At 35.2% G+C, this 23436-nt stretch overlaps 1 protein-coding gene across 1 annotated transcript in view; it reads left to right on the top strand.

Moving 5' to 3' along the window:
• LINGO2 (leucine rich repeat and Ig domain containing 2) overlaps positions 1–22752 on the top strand; it is a 458258-nt gene extending 435506 nt beyond the window's left edge. Inside the window, exon 4 of the mRNA XM_010384447.2 lies at positions 20584–22752. Within this exon, the coding sequence (XP_010382749.1) occupies positions 20619–22439 (1821 nt within the window). The 5' untranslated portion in view covers positions 20584–20618 and the 3' untranslated portion in view covers positions 22440–22752. The remainder of the gene's footprint in view (positions 1–20583) is intronic.
• Positions 22753–23436: the final 684 nt, after the last annotated feature.

Raw genomic sequence — 23436 nt, 5'->3', positions numbered from 1 at the left:
CTTTGGGTGAGAGGGAAAGATGGGAAGGGAAGGAAGAAGGGAAGAGGGCATAATAAGAAAAAATTAGAAGAAATAGAAGGAAAGATGCAAAGAGTAAGGACAAGACAAAGAAAGGAGAAGGGAAAATAGAGGGAATAGGAGGGGAAGAAAAAGGATAGATTGTGACCTTTAGTATGTTTATTGTGAAAAATACAGGTGTAGCTATAGAACTTGGGGTGTGACTTTGCTCTTTTAAATAAAAATAGGAGAGAACCACGACTTCCTAAGGGCTTTCTTTATGCTTGCTACTTTATATACTTTCAACTCATTTAAGTATCAAAACAAATAGGAGAAAGATGTAGATATTATCCTTGACATTGGGAAACTCATGCCTTACGAGTTTACATACTATGATTAACGTAGTTATCACCATTTACAAAATCAGAAATTGGTGTCAGATATGGCTATTCAAAATGCCCTATTTTCTTTCCATGTTATTTATTTTCATGGTTATATCTGTTTCCATAGCATACCATTATATCTTTGATGTCTTGATAATCAATTGCTAGTTCCAAGTTTTTAATCATGAAGTCAGCTGCCAATGATAACAATGTTGATAAGAAAATAACATAGTTCATGGAGATTAGAACAAGGATTGAGAGTCAAAGGCAACATTACTTCCTTGGGTGTTAATAGACTTCATAAGCATCACTCTACAGCAAAAATGGAACACAAATCAATGTTTACTCAGGGTTAAAATGCAAACCCCTTACAGTAACAGTCCTCCAGCTGTGAACATGACAATGCCCCCAAAAGGCAGGAAAATCTGCACAATTCCAGTTCAAAACCTCTTACTTGATTTTAGATTTTCTTTTCCTGAAACTAGATTAATCGATTAGGAACAAAGATATTTTTCTTCAGATTTACATTGAAAGTTCTCAGTTGGTTTCAGAGTTTATAACAGAACCCCCGAGCCTAAGGGAAAAACCAGCCAATGACTGTCAAGAAGGAAGAGGGTCTACATGTCCCAGGAACAGTGGTGGCCATATGTCCTCCTTTGACTAAGACAGTCTCTGTGTTTCACCACTGCCCAGCATTATTACACACAGTGCCCCCACCCCTACAGAAGCATCCCAGTGTGGGTGGTACAGTCTATGGTCACTCTACTTATAGAAAACCTACATTACCAGAGCAGAAACAAATGTACTCCCTTTCACCTTGGATTTTTCATACTGAGAACATGCAATATATTAATATATTATACAATATATTAATACAATATATTAATACAGCATTATGAGGCCTTGATAAAGCTGAAACTAGTAAATTACATAATAAATGCTGCTTGTTTCATTTACAAAATGTATATTGAGAGATAGCGGTTAGCTTTTCTGCTATGGCAGGGCTACAGCTTTTCAAAGATGGGTTAGAGGGACCTCAGCCAGGTCAATGACAGATCCGCATTGGAACCCTAGTTCTGCCACACTACCTAAGGGACCTTGATATAGTAGCTCAGATCTCCTGAGACTCAGTTGCCTATTCTGTTAAGGGGATAGGAATAATGCCACCTACCACTCAGGGATTTTTGGTTGTTTTTGTTTGTTTCACTAGAGTAACTAGGACTTTAGAGCCAGAAAGACCTGAGTTTGAATACCCTTTCTATCACTTCTTTGCTGCAAGTCCTTGTACAAGTAAACTTAACCCAGAGACTCGCTTTTCTTGTCTATAAAATGGTAATGAGAACAGTTTCTATCTCAGGGGAGATTGTTTTGAGGACTGCATAAAATAATGGATATCAGATAATCATGTCATAAGTAATTTTATTATTTCAAAATATTATATAGAAATACATTTAATAGCCCTATAAATGATTTGTTGCAGAAATTTTTAGTTAATATTTCTTTTTTTCTGGGCACACATTGTTAGACACTAACAGGCCTACTTTAAAACCAATTTTCTTACTGGAAAACAGAACTAAGGGTTCACTTAGTTGTATATACTCAGTGAAGCTTTCACATAAACATAACCTATGAATTATACTCCTGAAGTGGCTGAGTTAAAGCCTGAAATGACTGTTTTCCATAAAACAAAGTTAAATTGCCAGGATTCATTTCATTATGTAAGCTGTTTTATACTCTCTCTGTGCACTTTCATACTTTATCTGTTTTTCACCTTCATTTTGAATCATGAAAATCTCAGTTTACTGAGCCATTTATTAGTTTTCTTTCAATACAATTTATTCAGATGAGGATAATTAGCATGTATATTATACAAATGTAAGTATTACATTTAATATGATTCCTATGATTCTAAAAATGTTTATCAAAATACAAATAAACTAGAATATATATACATTTTATCTTCTCTCTACTTCTCCTACATGTAATTTCCTTAGACAGAGAGAGGTGGGAAATTATAATTTTATATACAGTTATATATTATATTATAAATGTTTTGAAGGTAGAGATAAAGTAACATAACAGGGAAAATAGAAGTAGTGAAGAAAAGGAGACTTATCTTCTTCCTTAACTTTATAATGTGACCAATTAATTGACTAAAGATATAGTAAGTTATCTATATACATTATTCATTCAGAACAGTTTGAATTTTGAAGGACTTTTATTGTATGTTTATATTTTTGTCGTTTGTTTCCTCAATCAGTGCAATTATAATGCACATTGAAAACATTTTTTAAATAAAAAATGAAGAGAAAGCAGAACTCCTAGAATAAGTAACTAATACCTATAGCACAATCTAACACTTAAAAGTTTGGCATATTTCCTTTCATTCTTTTGCTTTATGCATGAAGGTATTTTTCCTTAACTATATTCATTATGTAGATGTATATTTTTTCACTTAATATCTTTTTCATATAAACATTTTCCAAATTATTAAATATCTCCTATAGCCATCATTTTAATTCGTGCATAATAGTCCATTGGAACCATGAGTCATGAATAATGAATAATATAATTATCTTTTCATGGCTGGACCTTGTTTTCTAAGTATTTCAATATATTAAATAATAAGGTGCATCTTTCTGCTTAAAGTTATGTGATTCAAATTTGGGAAAGTCAAATTAATATCATTAATTTGTTTACTGAACAGAGTTTCCTTACTAGACTATAAGCTGTTTGAGAATAGTATTGCATGTGTTCATCTCTGTCTTCAGCTCTGCTTTGCATGTAAAAGGTAGCCGGAAGGTGTTTACTGAGTTCAATTAAATATACTTCCTACTTTGATAATTTTCTACTCTCTTTTGGACAGAACTCAAGCAATTAGTTGGCAACCATCAGTAGATAAAAGTTCCCAAATATCTGCTAAAGTTACAGGCAAAAAACAAGTTATTACAATTTTTGGAATGTAAAGAATTGCATGTTCTTGCTCAGCTTGATTGATACATAATTTTTTTAAAGGTTGCATTTATACCAGCTAGGAATCTAATAATAATTTAGTATGAATGAAGAGTAGCCATGCAAATGGGAATTTTAGATGCAGCACTCTATCTGGAAAAGGATTACATGAACAAAGGCCAGAGTTAAATCTTACTATGGCAAGACGTGTTTCTCTAATGTGTAAAAACATGCACACAGAGTTAAATACAAAATGGCATCAGTGATCATTTAGATAGTTAATAGATAGACAATAGGTCATTTTCCAGATGCCTGTGTCTTCTCTGAAACAACTTATAAATAAACAAAAAATAGAAGCATAAATCTAGGCATACATACTAGATTCATATTAATATCAATTTTTGTATGTATTTTGGCAGATACTGGCTAGCTACCTACCAGCCTTATTTTCTCTTCATAGCCACGTAGCTAAAGTAGTTTCCTGCCTGCTTTGCATTTAGTTGGGTGTGCCCACATGACTGAGTTCTGACTAATGAAATGTGAATAGACATTATGAGTTTATTGTTGGGTCTGGTTTATGAAAACCTTATAATTATGATCCTCTTCATCTTTTTTTCATATCAAATGGAAAGGACTTCAAAGACCTAGAGGAGGGAGGAGCCACAAAACAGAGTCCAAGTCCCTCGATGTCTTCACGGAGCAGAACTAATAAACTTCTATTGTTTTAAGTCACTGAGATTTAAGGGTTTATCTGTTATAGAAGCTGGTAGAAATTTATATTTGTTCATTTCCAGAGTGTTCCAGAAGGGATTTAAGACGGCTATCTTGTCTGAACAGCTTTAAGTAAGAGGCTAAAATGTCTAGGTGCATTCAGCACCAACTAATTAAAACCAGGTAATCTCCAGAGAGGTTCTCTTTTGTTCATGAATATCCACACTTCAAAGAATCCAGTTTTTCATGGAACAATAGATAAAATTCAAGAATCTGAAAGGGAAACTACTTAACAGAATTCTCTTCCAGTTGATGTTTCCCAAGTAAACTTTAATAACCTTATGAAGGGAGGGGTAGTTGTTCTCAGTGGGCTCACGTTTTGTCTAGATGGACCTGGGTGGATTTTGAAACCTGAACAATTATCACAGAAGGCAGCCAACCTTTCTTTGACACAAAGTGAGACACGTATTTCTTTTTCTTTTTAAAATTTTACTTTAAATTCTGGGATACATGTGCTGAAGGTACAGGTTTGTTCCATAGGTATGCATGTGCCATGATGGTTTGCTGCACCTATCAACCCGTCTTCTAGGTTTTAAGCCCCGCATGCATTAGGTATTTGTCCTAATGCTCTCCTTCACCCTTTCCCACAACCCCTGACAGGCCCCAATGTGTGATGTTCCCCTCCCTGTGTCCATGTGTTCTCACTGTTCAACTGAACAAGCGGTGTTTGGTTTTCTGTTCCTGTGTTAGTTTGAAGAGCATGATGGTTTCCAACTTCATCCATGTCCCTGCAAAGAACATGAACTCATTATTTTTTATGGCTGCATAGTATTCCACGGTGTGTATTGAGGCATGTATTTCATAGCTTGTCCTAACCCTATCTTTAGAGGAACTTAAATAACTTCTTAGCAGGAACTTTTGCCCTGGGTATGATTACCTCATTTGTTTTCAGTTTTCAGCTGTAATATAAAATACTTAACAGACTTTAACATCTACCCTAATAGATTAATCCATTGTCTCCAGATTGCATATCCTCTCTGTGGCTGTTTACATCAAAAAGGATTTTCAGTACTTCCTTCAGTTGAGAGATTTCATTCACACAATAACCCTGTAGGATAGTTACTATTGTTCTCATTTTAAAGGTAAGAAAACTGAGAATAATAGAAGGTTAAGATTTAAACACAGTTTGACGGTTGCACATATGTGCTTTTAGCCATTACCTTAGACTGCCTTACAGATTAGAGGCATTTTGCATCACATTTGTGAGGCCAACAGGCTTCTTAAGCCAACTACCCTTTAATTAGTAATATTAATGTCAAAGAGACAAACCTCAAAGCTAGACAAAAATCACTTTCATCTTTAAAAAATTTAAGTAGAATAGGCATGCTATATATGTCCAAGTATTTCTATGATAGGCCAAAAGGAGATTCAGAACTGTAGAAGAGCAAATAATTTGCATTTCAAAGAGATCAAAATAAACATGAGAACAAGGGCTCTCCAGTTTCAGGAAAGATTAAACAGAAACTATTAATGACTTAGGACAAGCTTTGCTAATTGTTCACTAGTTGCTGGAATACAAGATGAATTCATGTTTTCAAATAGATACAGTCCATTGGAGAGCTGATTGAGAATCAGGGGAAAAGATACCAAAGCGTAGCCGAGAGGAAAGATGAGAAAATTGTGTGGTGTGTTTTTTTTTTTTTTTTTCTATTTTTAAAAGGAAGTGTTACTGGAAAAAAAAAATCTGCTTTTTAAAATATAGTTGCTATCTATTTGCAATGAGAGGTATTTCAGTGATAATGTTTGAGAAAGCATGGGAGAAGTATAAGGTAAAAGTTAAGAGCTCAAAAAAACCTGGATTGAAAAAAAATCCTGGGAGTCAAAAAATCCTGGATAGAAATACTTGCTCCCTTACTGAGACTATATAATATTAGGCAAATGACTCATCAAGCAAGAAAAGTTCTTTCCCCTTCTCCTGAAATCAGGAGAAAATTGCTTCAACAGGATTATCTGGAATCCTTAATAGTCTTTGCCTGTAGTTGAAGACACATTATGACTTCTGTCTAACTCCTTCCTGGCAAATCTCAAAAACAAATATTAAGCTAGATATCCTCTTTTTGTGGCTTAGTGGGAAAGTAAAGAAAGTTGCTGCTGTATTGGGATTGCTCTGCATTTCCAGAGTTTTTTTTTTTGTGCAAATGAGTTTTTTCCATGTCCTTGAAGGCAACATACACGAGGGAGCTGCTTTATAACAAGGCCACCTGGAAAAGGTTACAAGACCTCCGCCAGTAAGATATTCCTAGAGACTGTAGAATAACTACTCAACAAGCCAGAATGGAGATTTACTCATCCAAATAAAAGGGAACTACATGGAGGATAGCTCTTGATTGTGGATCCTGAAGAACCCCCAGAAATCGCTACACAAAAGGAGTGAGCTTAAAATTCCCCAGTCCCAGAGGACACTAAGTTATCTATAGCACAGTTCCAATTAAATAACAATTTTCTTGATCTTCTTACCTCCCTGAATAAATTATAAAGAGACAATAGAGGAAAAGAATAAAGATGCTATCTGACTATATCACCTGCTCGATTTACTAGTTGTATGCCCATTTTATATCAATTTCATTGCATTAAATCATATTAACAGCTAATTCAGCTAATTTTTATACAGACAGAATCTCACATTGTCTTTATAGGCTTCAAACCGTATAATAATTGCCAGCACATATCAGTCCCTAGCCAAGTAACTATAAACCAAAATACTATCTCAGTTACCCCCAGAATTGGTCATCTGCATATAGCTAATTGAAAGGTATCTACAATAGTGGGTAACTGTCTACCTATTTGCCTGGCCACTGAATAATTTTATCATTACAGCTGTAAACTTTTGGAAACAAAATATTTTATAATATGTAACACATTTGATGCTCTCCAAGTCTGGCGTTCATTCTGGCTGTTTCCATTTTCCCTTGAATATTCTCCAAGTTGAGCCTCAATATTGAAAGTTTCCATTCCTTCCTTACCAAAAATAAGTAGAGAGAGGTAAAAATGCAATGCTTTGGAAGATAATTAGAAATTATGTATAAAGATATATTTTATTTCTGTAAAAAGAGAGTTCAAATCCAATGTTTCCTACCAGGTCTGGGACTTTAATCTTCATCTCAAGTTGGTTTGGGTCCTTCAAAGAACTTAGGTAACCCTGGTGATTTTCCAGACTTGCTCACACTAAAATTGATTTCTTTTAGTTTTAAACTGTTTTATTCAACTTTCACAACTCTGCAGTATCCGATTTTCCTGAAGACCAGGATTTCTGAAGTTACAGTTTTAGATATCTGGAAATTATAGCCTCAAATGTATTTTGGACACCATTATTCATTAAAACCTTTTGCTTTTTTTTTTTTTTTTAACCCCTACCTCAACTCACTCTTCACCCATTCCTCTCCATTTGGGAAATAGCTTTACTGACTTCAAAAAAAAAAAAGTATTATTAGATTGTTGGAAGGTTTACAGAGATTTCTGTGCTATCCATTTATTGTTTTGTGGCCGTGTTCATTTGCCAGTCAGAGAACTAAATCATAGAATTTCCAGGCTAAGCAATTTATCATTACTTTATCCATCAAAGCAGCTGTTTCCTCCTAAACTTTCTTTTTAAACAACATACAACAACCACGATCTCTTTCCTTTCTTACTTGTGTTTTTAAAAATAATGGCTGCTTAAAATTCATTTCTCTTTCTCCATTTTACCAATCTCTTCACTCTCCTTATCACTGTATCATCTGTTTGAGGACATCTTTCTGAAATGTACTCCTGTCGCAGAGGAAATCTATGCCTTTATTTGGTTTGATTTCTGTCCTGAAAAATACTGCTTCAGCAAACCAAACCATTATCCATAAAAAATAACAATGACAGCTATTGTTTATGCGCTAGGCACCATATATACTACCGTTAATGCTCACAGATTAACAGGAAATAGTGAGAATCATAGACATAGATGAATATGTCCCACAGCTAACAAATGTCAGAATCAGAATTTGGGCCAGGTATGAGTGAGCTCAAATTTTTGCTATTTTTAGTCTTTTATGTTGCTTCTTCTTTAAGTCCACTTCCTGATGCTTTGATTTGTGTTTCTTACATGAATAGAATAAGTGGGGAATAAATACACAGCATACAAAAAATGTAAGTATAAAAATATCCAACTTCACATGCTAGGTTTTAGAAGGTACTAATCACTGTGCTTGAGAATCCCTTTGATCAGAATTAATGGAAAGACCCTAGTCTACTCCCTCTAGATTTTAGCTTCCTGCTTTATTCCTAATGAAACAAAGTTCATCTTGTCAAACCTTGGTCACAGTCAGATATTATGAGCAAGCTTTGATTGTAAGACTTCTGTTGATAGTGAAAGCTAAATGGAGTCAGCAGTTTGCCTTCTGGGCTAAAACCGAGAAATATTTGTGAGGAGAATAATAAAGCACAACATTCCTCCCCAGTTTCTAAGCTACTCAAAAAGCTGATGAGATATGGCCCCAAATTATCCACTTTTGCCTAGCTAAAGGACAGTAGTAGAATGGGAGAACAGTTCCAGATGTAGAGGGACCTCGTCTACAGCAGGCTTGCGGGGTACTTATCCACCCTTCTTTTTGGCAGTCCTTCACTTTGGAGCTGAAATTGATCCACCTTAGTTGAGCTCCTTTCTAGTTAAGTTTTGCCCATGATTTAGTTAGATACTGTCTTCCATGGCAGACATACTTACAGCAAAATTAAGGAATGTAAATAATAAACTTTCTCTTAACCACTATTGAAATAAATCAGAAATAAGACGCCAATTATTTTATTTAACTGGTGATGGGCAGATTGGGCAAATTCTGCCAAAGAAGACAGTACTCTCCAGTGGAATTTATAAAATATGACTCACACTTTACCATCAATTCAAAAACGAACTGGAAAGTATGAAATATATCATAAAACTTTTATGTTGGACATAGAGTCATCTGATTATAATTGAAAATCTATTTTCCTGCCCTACCAAAGAAATTCTAAAAGCTATTACAAAAAAAAGATTCTTTTTAAGGAGTGGAAATATCATTAATCTGCCCAGGGACCCCACACATTTTGGTCTAGTCTATTGATGGACACCTTTGAGGGAACCAGGAATTCCTCATGCTGCTTTCAATTCTCCATCTCAGTGAAGGACACCAGGTCTCACCCAGTTGTCAAAAGAGTGGAAATAATCTTTGCTTATCCTCTCATACACCCTCCACAGCCGATCAGCTGTGAAGCATTTCTGTCGTGCCTCAGAATACCTCTTGAATTTGTCCATTTACCTAAGCCTACACCCATAACCCTGAGAGTAACCACTGTTTTTTTTCTGACTTGAATTAGCACAACAGTCTCCTGAGTTTATCAGCTTCAAGTCTTTCTTTTCTGCAAGTCTATTTTTCATGTTGGAATCAGATTAATCTTTCCAAAATGTAAATCTGATCATATCACTCTTTTGCATAAAACACTTTAATGACTTGCCATTGCTCTCAGGATAAAGTGTAAACAAGTTATCACAGTTTATAAGCCCCTTGTAAATCATTCCTCTAATTACCTCTTCAGCCTCTTTTCTCTCCTCAGTTTTTGTTCCAACCATTGTGAACTACTGTGTCCCCAATTGTACAGTGTTTCTTATTGTCTCCATGTCTTTGCAAACACTATTCCCTATGCCTGTACCTATCTCTACCAAGGATGAGGGGAGGAGTATAAATGGAAATATGCTTTTGCAGAACTCCTGTATTTTACTTTGAAGCAATTCAATATTGAAGTAGACTGTGATGAAGATATACAGATGCTCCGTGACTTATGATGGGATCACATCCCAAGGAACCTATTACAAGTTGAAGATATTATTACATTGAAAATGCATTTAATATACCTAACCTACCAAACACCATAGCTTAGTCTAGCCTACCTTAAATGTGCTCAGAACACTTACATTAGCCTAAAGGTGGACAACAACATCTAACAGAAAGCCTATTTTGTAATAAAGTATTGAATATCTCATGTAATTTATTGAATACTGCACTGAAATGGGAAAACAGAGTGGTTGTATGGGCACTCAAAATACAGTTTCTACTGAATGCATATTGCTTTCACACCATTGTAAAGTTGAAAAATTATAAATCGGCCATTATAAATTGGAGACCATCTGTATACTTTAATCCCTAGAGGAATAAATAAAAATAATATAAATTAAAAAGTCAAAAGAGGAATTGAAATACAAAGCTAAAAACAATCGGAGGGAATAAGGCAAGAAATGAAAAACACAGGAACAAAAACTGCACGGGACAAATAGACACCAAATAGCAAAATGGCATCCCTAAGTGCAACCATATCAATAACTACATTAAATTTAAATGGACTAAGCAATATAACAAAAGGCAGAGATTGAGACTAGATTCAAAAGCAAGAAATAACTACATGCTGTCAAAAAGAGAAGCCTTTTAAATACAAAATCACATGTATGTACAAAGTAAAGAAAAAAAGATACACCACAAAAACATTAAGAAAGCTGGAGTGTTACAGATGACTGAATCACACCTTAAGGAAAACAGCAAAAAGCTATACTGTGAACCAGGCAAAGGGTACTTGCTGTGGGGAAATTATTCCTGCAAGAGAGGGAATCCTCAATGGCAAAGCAAATATTGTCTGTTTAGATACTTCTCAGGTCATATTTTATTGAATATTATCATTTCGCCTCTGCTGCCAGGAAATACTTGGCTTCAAGGGTGTTTCCAGTGGACTGTGAATACTGAAACATAATTATTTGAAAATAATTTCAGCTCTAGATTTATTAACCAGGATTCTGTTTCTCAACATATTAGACTAGAAGAGCAACCAGATTTTAACAGCTTGTTTTTTTTTTAATCTTAATTTCAAAATGGAAGGAAGCTAGTTCCTCTTGTTCTCTTAAATATTTTCCTTTTATTCATATATTTTAATATCTTATTTTCTGAAAATTAAAGAATGAACCACAATGAAATAAACCCCAATATATTACCCCAACAAAGATGACTTAAAAACAAGGAGCATTACTAGAGACAAATATGGATTCTTCCTAATCAGTGATTGATACATCAGAAATTGAACATGTGTTTAATATCAGAGCTTTAACATGCATGAAACCCAAACCTATAGAACTTAGGAAGATGTAGACAAGTTCATATTCATAGTTAGAGATTTTAATACCCATTTCTCAGAGATTTTAATACCCATTTCTCAGAGATTTTAATACCCATTTCTCAGGAATTGACAGCATAACTTAGAAAAAATTAATAAGGATTTAGAAGAGCTGAACAACACAGTCAACTACATTAGCCTTAATGACTTTTAAAGACTGCTTCACCCAAAGTGTACAAATTCACATCCATTTCAAGTGCACATGGCCTGGCAGCAAGATGGATCATATGCTGGTCTAATAAAGCAATCTTAGTAGATTTCAAAAGATGGAAATTTTTCATAGTGTATTCTCTGACCTCACAGAATTAAATTAGAAATAATAATATATTTAGAAGAAGACCTAAATATTTCAGAATGAACCAACTAAATCCCTAAAGAAAGGAATTTTGGAGGGTATTTAGAAGATGATTTAGATGGGACAAAGAAGGAAGCACAAAGTAAATTAGAAAACGTTTTTGACTGAATGATACTTTATAAAAAATCAGAATTTGTGAAATGTAGCTAAAGTAATGTAGAAAGGGATATTTATAGTTTTTATACCTTACATCAGTGAAAAAGCAAAGTCCAAAATTAATGATCTAATCTTAGGAAGCTGAAATAAAAGACTGGACTGAAGACAAAATAAATAGTCAGAAATAACAAGGAGAAGAACAGAAATTAATGAAATAAAAATGACACACAATAGAGAATCAATACAAGCAAAATTTGGTCCTTTTGAAAAGTGTAATAAAACTGAAAAAATTCTAGATTTATCAAGAGAAAAGAAAGGCACAACTCACTGATGCCAGGAATGAAACAGCTAACCTCTAGATTTTCAGACATTAGAATAATAAGGGAAGTTTATGACAACTTCAGACAATAAATTTAACAGCTTAGATGAAATAACAAAATTTCTTGAAGGAAACAAATTACCAAAACTGACACAAAAGGAAAGAGAACATATAAAGAGTCCAGTATCTGCCAAGGAAATCAATTTGTATTTTACAACATTCAAACACAGAAATTCTAGGGTTTGTTTGGATTCACTGGTAAGGTCTGCCAAATATTTGTGAAAGAAATAATAAAAATTCTATACAAACTCTTCAGGAAAAAGAGAACAAAAATCAAGGAATACTTTCTAACTGGCTCTGTGAGAACTGTATTGCAGTAGTCACCCTTATCCACAAGGTATACGTTCCAAGTTCCCTGGTGGATGCCTGAAACTGCAGATAGTACCAAACCTTACAAATACTATGTTTTTCCCTATGTATACACACCTATGATAAAGTTTAATTTGTAAATTAGGCACAACACAAGATTTTTAAAATTGCTAATAATAAAATAGGACAATTATAAAAATATACTATAATAAAAGTTATATGAATGTAGTCTGTCTCCCTTCAAATAACTACTGTACTCACCTGATTTTGGACCACAGTTGACCATTATAATAAACCACAGAAAGCAAAATCATGAATAAGGAGGGACTACTGTACTCTGATACTAAAAGTATACAGATACATCACAAAGAAGCTAAAAACTAGATAAAAATTCTCATGAAATAGAAAAACTATTGACCAAATATTAACAGAACAATCCTAAAAAATAGATTACAAACACAATATTCAATAAATGACAAAGTAAAGTTTATCCCAGAAGTGTGAGGTTGGTTTAATATTCAAAAATTAATCAGCATTACTTGCCACATTAAAAGAATAATGGAGAAAAACAATAAGATCATCTCCATAGATACAGAAGAGCATTTTTTCATTCAGTACTCACTTGCATTTTTAAAAAATCTTAGTTAACTAAGAAAAAAAACACTTCCTTATCTTAACGAAGGTCATCTGTGAAAAACCCACAGCTAACATCAAACTTAATGGTGAAAAACCAAATAATTTTCCTCTAAGATTAGGAAAGGAGGGAAGATAGCTCTCAGCACTTCTATTTGACATTGTACGAGAAGTACTAACAAATGTGAAAGACACAAAAAAATGAAGGTATACTAATTAGAAAGGAAAGAATGAAACTGTCTATTGCTAGGTGATAAAATATTTGCTGAAGGAAATTAAAGAATACCTAAAGATATGAAGTTAGTACAACATTCATGGATTGGAAAATTGTTCAGTATTGTTATAATATTGATTCTCCATAGATGTATTAATTGAATCAACACAATTTTTGTCAATATCAGAAAATTTCTTTAGAAATTGTCAAGTCGATGCTAAAATTTATATGGAAATTCAAATGATCTAGAAAAGCCAAAGCATTTTCTGAAAAGACAAAAATTTCATGAATAACATCATCTGATTTCAAGAATTAAACTGATGATAAAAAGCTACAGTGGCCAGGTGCCGTGGGTCACCCCCGTAATCCCAGCACTTTGGGAGGCCAAGGCGGGCAGATCACGAGGTCAGGAGATCAAGACCCTCCTGGCCAACAAGGTGAAACCCTGTCTCCACTAAAAGAACAAAAATTAGCCAGGTGTGGTGGCGCGTGCCTGTAATCCCAGCTACTCGGGAGGCTGAGGCAGGAGAATAGCTTGAACCAGGGAGTCGGAGGTTGCAGTGAGCCGAGATGCAGCACTTCACACCAGCCAGGCAGGTGACAGAGCAAGACTCTCTCGCAACAAACAAACAAAAAATAAAAGCTACAGTAACCAAGACAGCTGTGCTGGTGTAATCTAGTACAGCTGTATGTACTGTATCTATTCTGGTGGAGCAGAATCAAAAACAGAAATGTAGATAGATGTATGTATACGGTCAATTGATTTTTTTGATAAATGTCCCCAGGTGTAATTTTACAGGGAAAATAAAGTATTTTTTATTTATTTTTATTTACTTATTTATATTTTTGTAGAGACAGGGTCTCACTGTCACCCAGACTGGAGTGCAGTGGCGATCACAGCTTACTGCAGCTTCAAACTCCTTGGCTCAAGCAGTTCTCCCACCTCAGCTTCCTGAGTAGCTAGGAATACAGATGTGTGCTACCATGCCTGGCTATTTTATTTTATTTTTCTATTTTTGTAGCTATGGAATCTTGCTCTGTTGCCCAGGCTGATCTCAAACTCATGGCCTCAAGCAATCCTCTCACCTCAACCTTCAAAAATGCTGGGATTACAGGTGTGAGCCACCATATCTGGCCAGAAAGGAAAGTCTTTTTAAGAAATAACACTGCAAAAAAAACTAGAAAGCTGTAGGAGGAAAAAAAAATCTTTTTCCTTACTTCATACCATATAAAAAATTAATTCAAAATGGATCACAGACTTGATTGTAAATAATAAAACTATAAAAATTTCTAGAAGAACACATAGGAGAAAATCTTCAAGACATTGGCATAGGCAAGGAGCTCTTAAATAAAACACAAAGGATAAATCATAAATGAAAAAAATGTTAAAATGGATTTAAATTTTAAAACTTCTGCTCTTTAAGAAATATGAAGAAAACAAAAAGGTAAACCATAGATGAGCATAAAGTATCACTATACACATATCTAATAAAGAACTTGTATTTAGAATATATACATAACATTTATATCTCAATAATTTAAAAACACAATTAAAAGTGAGCAAAATGTTTGAACATAAAATATACCAAAGAATCTACCTAAATGGGCAATAAGCAGACAAAAAGAGATGCTCAGCATCACTAGTTACGAGGAAAATGCAATGAGATAATACAGTCCCACAAGAATGGATAACATGTAAAAGACAGTTGGCTGGGCGCGGTGCCTCATGCTTGTAATCCCAACATTTTGGAAGCCGAAGTGGGCAGATCACCTGAGGTCGGGAGTTCGATACCAGCCTGACCAACATGGAGAAACCGTGTCTCTACTAAAAATACAAAATTAGCCAGGCATGGTGGCGCACACCTGTGATCCCAGCTACTCAGGAGGCTGAGGCAGGATAATCGCTTGAACCCAGGAGGCAGAGATTGCGGTAAGCCAAGATCATGCCATTGCCCTCCAGCCTGGGCAACAAGAGCGAAACTCCATCTCAAAAAAAAAAAAAAAAAAAAAAAAAAAAGTCAGTATCCATGTCTGAGGGGATATGAAACACATGAAACTCCCTTGCATTGCTAGTGGAAATGTTGAATGGTATAATCTCTTTAGAAAATGATGTGCCTGTTTCTTGTAAAGACTCTACATATTCCTACCCTATGACCTATAAGGGTAATTTCTAGGTATATATTCAAGAAAACTAAAACATAAGCGTGCACAAAGATGTCTATATTAATATTCGTAGCAGCTCTTGGACACAGCCCAAGCTTCCAAAAATAGTTGAGTTAATAAGCAATTTGTGACAAAACCGAATACCACCAGACATAAAAAACAAACTACTGTTACATGCAACAACATGGTTGAATCTCAAAAACATTATGTTGAGTGAAAGATGCTGGATATAAGAGTATATATTATATGATTTCTTTGATATAAAATTCTATAAAATGAATACTAATCTATAGTGACAATACAGATCAGTGCTTACTTTAAGCCAGTAACAGAGGTTGGAATAGACTGAAAAGAGGTAAAGAGGTAATGTTCTGTATGAGATTGTGATGGTGCTTACAAAGGTGTAAACATTTTTCTAAATTCATTGGGCTGTATGCTTGAAATCAAACCATTGACATGTTTTAAGTTTTCTTCTTAATTTAGGTGGTAAATATGATCATAATATTTAATACCTAAAAGTCCACCTTCTTTGAGGTGGAGAAATTGATGAGGGAGGAATAATGTCAAGGTAACTAAATAAATTATAATTTTCTATGAATTATTCTGTGCATTACACATTTAAATAAATGACTTAGTTGAGCCTTTTTTAAAAAGCTGTGCAATTTTATCTTTTATTATAAAACATATCCATGTGAAGAAGGATATGTTTGACTTTGTGAATGTCAAAATGATTTCAAGGACATCAGTAGACATTTTCTCAAAAGAAGACACACAAGTAGTTAACAAGAATATGAAAACAAAATGCATGCTCAACATCAGTAATCATCAGGGAAATGCAAATCAAAACCACACTGAGAGATAATCTTACCCGAGTTAGAATGGCTATTACTAAAATGACAAAAAATAATTTATGTTGGTGAGGATGTGCAGAAAAGGGAACTCTTAAACATTGTTGGTGGAAATGTAAGCTAGTACAGCCACTATGGCAAACGGTATGAAAATTTCTCGGAAAAACTAAAAATAGAACGCCCATATGATCCAGCAATCCCTCTGCTGGAACTGTAAGTCCATTAAACCTCCTTTTCCTTCCCAGTCTAGGGTATGTCTTTATCATCAGCATGAAAATGGAGTAATGCACAGTATATCAAAAGTATATCTGCACCCCCATGTTTATTGCAGCACTATTCACAGTAGCAAAGATACAGAATCAGTCTAAGTGTCCATCAACAGATGAATGGATAAAGAAAATGTGGTACGTATATACAATAAAATACTATTCAACCAAAAAGAAAGTATAAAGTGTTGTTTGCAGCAACATGGATAGACCTGAAGGCCACTAAGTGAATTAAGCTGAGCACAAAAAGGCAATATCACATGTTCTCACTCAAATATAGGAGCTGAAAACATTGATAGCATGGAGGTTGAAAGTAGAATAATAGATACCAGACACTGGAAACTGTGGCCAGGAACAGGGGAGGAGAGGAAGAGAGGTTTGTTAATGGGTACCAATGTACAGTTAGAAGGAATAAGTTCTAATGTTACACAGTAGAGTGACTGTAGTTAATAATATATTGTGTATTTCAAAACAGCTAGAAGACTTGAAATGTTCCCAACACATAAAAATGATAAATACTCAAGGTGATGGATACTCTATATACTCTAACTTGATCATTACACATTCTATGCATGTAACAAATTCTGTGCATGTAACAAAATATCACATTGTCACATAAATATGTACAAACATGTATCAATGAAAACATTTTCAAAAATTAAAATAACTTTTTCTAATTATAAAAGTAATACAGGTATATTTTTGAAAAAATTCAGAATTAATAATGTTATAAAAAGAAAGTAAAAATCACCATTAATCCCACCACCTCAAAAAGTTACTATTGTCAACATCTTTATCACATCCTTCCAGTTTTTTCCTTTCATACGTGTATATATATTCATAGATATAAAAATATGTTCATACATGCACACGTGGGTACAGTATATATCATTTCATTTTCCATGTTAATAAGTATACAGTTGCATTAGTTTGTTCTCATGCTGCTGTGAAGAAATATCCAAGACTGGGTAATTTATAAAGAAGAGTTTTAATTGACTCACAGATCAGCATGGCTGGGGAGGCCTCAGGAAACTTATGACTGAAGGGGAAGCAAACATATCCTCCTTCACATGGCAGCAGGAAGGGAAAGAATGAACAAAGAGGGAAAAGCCCCTTATAAAACCATCAGATCTTGTGAGAAACTCATTCATTATCACAGGAACAGCAGCATGGGGGGTGCTCACCCCACAATTCAGTTACCTTCCACAACATGTGGGGATTATGGGAATTATAATTCCAGATGAGATTTGGGTGGGGACACAGCCAAACCATATCAGCAGTCAAGAGTTACAGTGTATTGGCTAGGTGGTATTTTACTGTATGGCTGTTTTATAACTTACATAACTAAATTCCTACTGTTACATATTTCCATTTTGCTCTATTATAGACAAACCTGTAACAAACATATGTATATTAGTTCAATTATTTTCTAATGATACGTTTCTAGAAATAGGAATAAAATCGGTCAAAGAAATGAAGATACTGAACTTAGATATATTTAAATCTAGTATATCAGTTAATGTCCAGTTTATATTCTTTATATCAGTACGTGAATGTTCATTTCCTACCCTTGTTAATTCTGGCTAAAAATGATAATCAAACTCTATCAATATGACAGGCAAAAATGATATACCCCTATTTTTAAATTTGCATTACTTTGTTTACTAGTAGTTAATCACCTTTTCATATACTTATTGGGTATTTTTAAGTTAATTATACTCATTTCCTAATTTTCTATTGGCATTCACCTTTTTATCTATTACATATGTTTTAAATATATTCTCCAGTTTAGCAATCACATGTGTGTGTTATTTGTTTGTTTGTTATACCAAGTTTTTAAAATGTATACAATAGAATCATTATCTTCCTTCCTGGTTTCTAGCTTTATTCACAGAAAATGCTACTTAACTCTAATACTATAAAATAATTGAATTTTCTTCTAGTACCTGTTTTCTTCTTACATTTGAATCCTTAATTCATCTGGAATTTACTTTATTGGAAGAAGTAAAGTTAGTATGCAAATTTTTCCACAAAATATCAAGTCAATCATTTGTATTTTTCTCACTGATTTAAAAAGCCGCCTTTATATAAACTGACTTTTCAAATATATTTAGATATAATTGCTTACTTTTTGTTTTCTTGACTTTATTTTTGTGTCAATAGCATGCTGATTTATTATTAGTTTTGTATCTCATGTTTGAATGCATTGTATGGCAGGTATTGTCATGTTTTTTTTTTTTTTACTATTTCTGATTATTTTCATATATATTTTCTTTCAAATGAACTTTAGAATTAATTTTTCAAGCTTAAAATATTATTCTTTGTAATGTGTGTTCTATGGAAAAAGAAATTAATGTTTTATAATATTTAATCTTTCTAAATACATAGTACATCCCTCTTTTAGTAAGTTATTTTGATTCTTGATAGGGTTTTATAGTTGTCATTAGTTCTATGTATTCCTTGTTAAGTTTATACTAAGGAATTTGATGTTTTTCAGAGATGCCATGACTGAAATAATTTTTACAATAGCATTTTCTAAATGGTTTATTTGTGTAGACAAGAAAATAATTTTTTAAAAATTATATTTATTGTGTAGTATGCTAATTCACTTATTCTACTGTTCTAATCATTTTTAGTTGATTTCCATTGGTTTTCGTGACAGACATTAATTTGATCTGTGAATAATGATAGTTTTGCCACATATTTTCCAAAACTTGTAACTCTTATCTTCCTATCTAACTGATATGCTAGCACTTTCTGGGTTCTTGCCTTGTTTCTACATTTGGAGGAAAATTTTCTAGTGACTTAGTGATCCACCATTAAGTTTAATCCTACTTGGTATTTTTTATTCATAAATTTGTTTACATATAAGACATACTGTGGTTGTAGACATAGATATATATGTAAACACTGTAATTGGATCATTATTTTCTTACTAATTTTTCCTTTATAGTTCAGGAATGAATGTTGAAGTTTATGAAATACTTCTTTATCCAAAAGTATTGTTTCAAACTACTTAACCTTAATTAAAATATGGTGTTCATGGATAAAGCGTACCCCTGAGAACCCCAAGTTGAAAAGTAGAGCTCAGTAATACACCTTTTATTGTTCAGCTGAATTCAGTGTCTACTAAACTATTCACATTTAAAACATACTCATTTCCGATCTCATTTGCTACCTATTTAATTTCACTTTAACAGGTGCACTGATGAAAGAGGGATAGTTCATTTATCATTACAAGATATTTTTCTGAAAGTTATTTCTCTTCCCATTCCTCAATATTTATCTCAAAATCATTTAAAATGGCATTTTTTATTATAGCCATCCTGTACCTTGATTCTGCCTCATTCCTATGAGAAACACAAAAACAATACAGGCATACTTGGAGGATCTTCTGTTTGCCTCAAATAAGAAAATCCCTTCATAAATTAAAGTTTGCTAAATTATGAAAGTTATATACATTAACATTCAAAGGTTAAAAGTAGAAAATGTATACATGAAGAAAAACATTCCAACACCTTACATTGAACATAACTTTGTTTTGTATGTTGCACCTAAAGGCCTGATATTGAATGAAACTTCTGTTAGCTTTGTTTTGAATAGAGGATGATACCCTAAACATTAGTGATGCAGACACTAATTCAAACTGAACTGCTTTCTTCTTAGCTGTTGACCTCTGTTTCTTTCATTTGAATTTAAAATAGAGCCTTTGAGTGTGAAATTTATACTGTGTTGTCTCACAGTCTGTGTCACACATTGTCTTTATCTCATTATACTTGTCAAACATTGAAACTGTCATGGCAACTCTGGGACGCTATTACTGTTATTATCCCCATTATCCCCATTTCACAGCCAGGAAATCTAAAATACAGAGAGATGAAATAACTTGACCAAGAACATATGTTGCTAAGAGGGTCAACCCTCAGGTTTATATCCAGGTCTGATTGACTCCAAATCCAGCATCCTTTCCATTACACTTGCTGCCCTATTTGTGTCCCTTCACCTATTTAGATCCTAACTCACCTTCTCTTCCTCCCTTCTTTTGCCCCTTGCATGCAGGCCCGTGACCAAGGTGTAGACTAAGAAGTGGAGTCATGCTTCACACGGCCATATCATGCTGGCAGCCATTCCTGGGTCTGGCTGGGGTGTTAATCTTCATGGGATCCACCATTGGCTGCCCTGCTCGCTGTGAGTGCTCTGCCCAGAACAAATCTGTTAGCTGTCACAGAAGGCGATTGATCGCCATCCCAGAAGGCATTCCCATCGAAACCAAAATCTTGGACCTCAGTAAAAACAGGCTAAAAAGTGTCAACCCGGAAGAATTCATATCATATCCTCTGCTGGAAGAGATAGACTTGAGTGACAACATCATTGCCAATGTGGAACCAGGAGCATTCAACAATCTCTTTAACCTGCGTTCCCTCCGCCTAAAAGGCAATCGTCTAAAGTTGGTCCCTTTGGGGGTATTCACAGGGCTGTCCAATCTCACTAAGCTTGACATTAGTGAGAATAAGATTGTCATTTTACTAGACTACATGTTCCAGGATCTGCATAACCTGAAGTCTCTAGAAGTGGGGGACAATGATTTGGTTTATATATCACATAGGGCATTCAGTGGGCTACTTAGCCTGGAGCAGCTCACCCTGGAGAAATGCAACTTAACAGCAGTACCAACAGAAGCCCTCTCCCACCTCCGCAGCCTCATCAGCTTGCATCTGAAGCATCTCAATATCAACAATATGCCCGTGTATGCCTTTAAAAGATTGTTCCACCTGAAACACCTGGAGATTGACTATTGGCCTTTACTGGATATGATGCCTGCCAATAGCCTCTACGGTCTCAACCTCACCTCCCTTTCAGTCACCAACACCAATCTGTCTACTGTACCCTTCCTTGCCTTTAAACACCTGGTATACCTGACTCACCTTAACCTCTCCTACAATCCCATCAGCACTATTGAAGCAGGCATGTTCTCTGACCTGATCCGCCTTCAGGAGCTTCATATAGTGGGGGCCCAGCTTCGCACCATTGAGCCTCACTCCTTCCAAGGGCTCCGCTTCCTACGCGTGCTTAATGTATCTCAGAACCTGCTGGAAACTTTGGAAGAGAATGTCTTCTCCTCCCCTAGGGCTCTGGAAGTCCTGAGCATTAACAACAACCCTCTGGCCTGTGACTGCCGCCTTCTCTGGATCTTGCAGCGACAACCCACCCTGCAGTTTGGGGGCCAGCAACCTATGTGTGCTGGCCCAGACACCATCCGTGAGAGGTCATTCAAGGATTTCCATAGCACCGCCCTTTCTTTTTACTTTACCTGCAAAAAACCTAAAATCCGTGAAAAGAAGTTGCAGCATCTGCTAGTAGATGAAGGGCAGACGGTCCAGCTAGAATGCAGTGCCGATGGAGACCCGCAGCCTGTGATTTCCTGGGTGACACCCCGAAGGCGTTTCATCACCACCAAGTCCAATGGAAGAGCCACCGTGTTGGGTGATGGCACCTTGGAAATCCGCTTTGCCCAGGATCAAGACAGTGGGATGTATGTTTGTATTGCTAGCAACGCTGCTGGGAATGACACCTACACAGCCTCCTTAACTGTGAAAGGATTCGCTTCAGATCGCTTTCTTTATGCGAACAGGACCCCTATGTACATGACCGACTCCAATGACACCATTTCCAATGGCACCAATGCCAATACTTTTTCCCTGGACCTTAAAACAATACTGGTGTCTACAGCTATGGGCTGCTTCACATTCCTGGGAGTGGTTTTATTTTGTTTTCTTCTCCTTTTTGTGTGGAGCCGAGGGAAAGGCAAGCACAAAAACAGCATTGACCTTGAGTATGTGCCCAGGAAAAACAATGGTGCTGTTGCGGAAGGGGAGGTAGCTGGACCCAGGAGGTTCAACATGAAAATGATTTGAAGGCCCGCCCCTCACACTACTGTCTCTGTCAATGTTGGTCATCGGTAAGACAGTATGGCACAGTAAATTACTAGATTAAGAGGCAGCCGTGTGCAGCTGCCCCTGTATCAAAAGCAGGGTCTATGGAAGCAGGAGGACTTCCAATGGAGACTCTCCATCGAAAGGCAGGCAGGCATGTGTCAGAGCCCTTCACACAGTGGGATACTAAGTGTTTGCATTGCAAATATTGGCATTCTGGGGATCTCAGTAATGAACCTGAATCTTTGGCTCACACTCATGGACAATTATTCAGCATTTTCTACCACTGCAAAAACAAAAGAAAAAATAAAAACAACCTACAGTGTAGGATTTACATATTAAAAAGACACATTTGTCTAAAACATACTCTACAGAAAAATTTGTATCTATGATTATCATTTGTTAAAGCCTTGCATCATACCATATTGTTGGTTCAGTACCACAAAGAGATCAATATATTCTTTTCTTCCTTTTTTGAAACATATGCTGTACATGTTTTTAAAGCAATATGAATGAGAGGTTGTGCTTTTAGTTACCACTATAGATCCAAGTGTGATTTCACCTTCCGTTACCTACAGATGACCCTGAGACTAGATCCCTGGAGTTATGGGCGGAGATATTTTGAGAGATGTGTTTGTCTGATGTAGGATGCCAAGAAACAGGACCCACGGCAAAACTGCTCAACTCTGTTAACTTCTGTTACTATAAATAAAGGCATGTGCCTAGTTTTGATACAGAATGGAATATTTTTTATACTTGTGATAATATCACACTGGACCAGTTTACTGTAACAAAGCCCTTGGTTTCTCCAGAAGGTGGTGCACCACTAGATGTACCTGTAAAATGCAAGGTAGGTGTTAATAATGCAAATGATTCATTTAATCACTCCTTGATTTTACTTTCCACAGTCACTACTAGCGGGTTAATAGAAAATGGAAGAAGAGGTAATGGTTACAAATAACCATAGGATAATATTCAC

This window comes from Rhinopithecus roxellana, chromosome 16, assembly GCF_007565055.1.
Source record: "Rhinopithecus roxellana isolate Shanxi Qingling chromosome 16, ASM756505v1, whole genome shotgun sequence".
NCBI classification, from domain to species: domain Eukaryota; kingdom Metazoa; phylum Chordata; class Mammalia; order Primates; family Cercopithecidae; genus Rhinopithecus; species Rhinopithecus roxellana.
The sequence above is the reverse complement of the archived record's forward strand: the minus strand, read 5'-3'. Positions and strand labels throughout refer to the sequence as shown.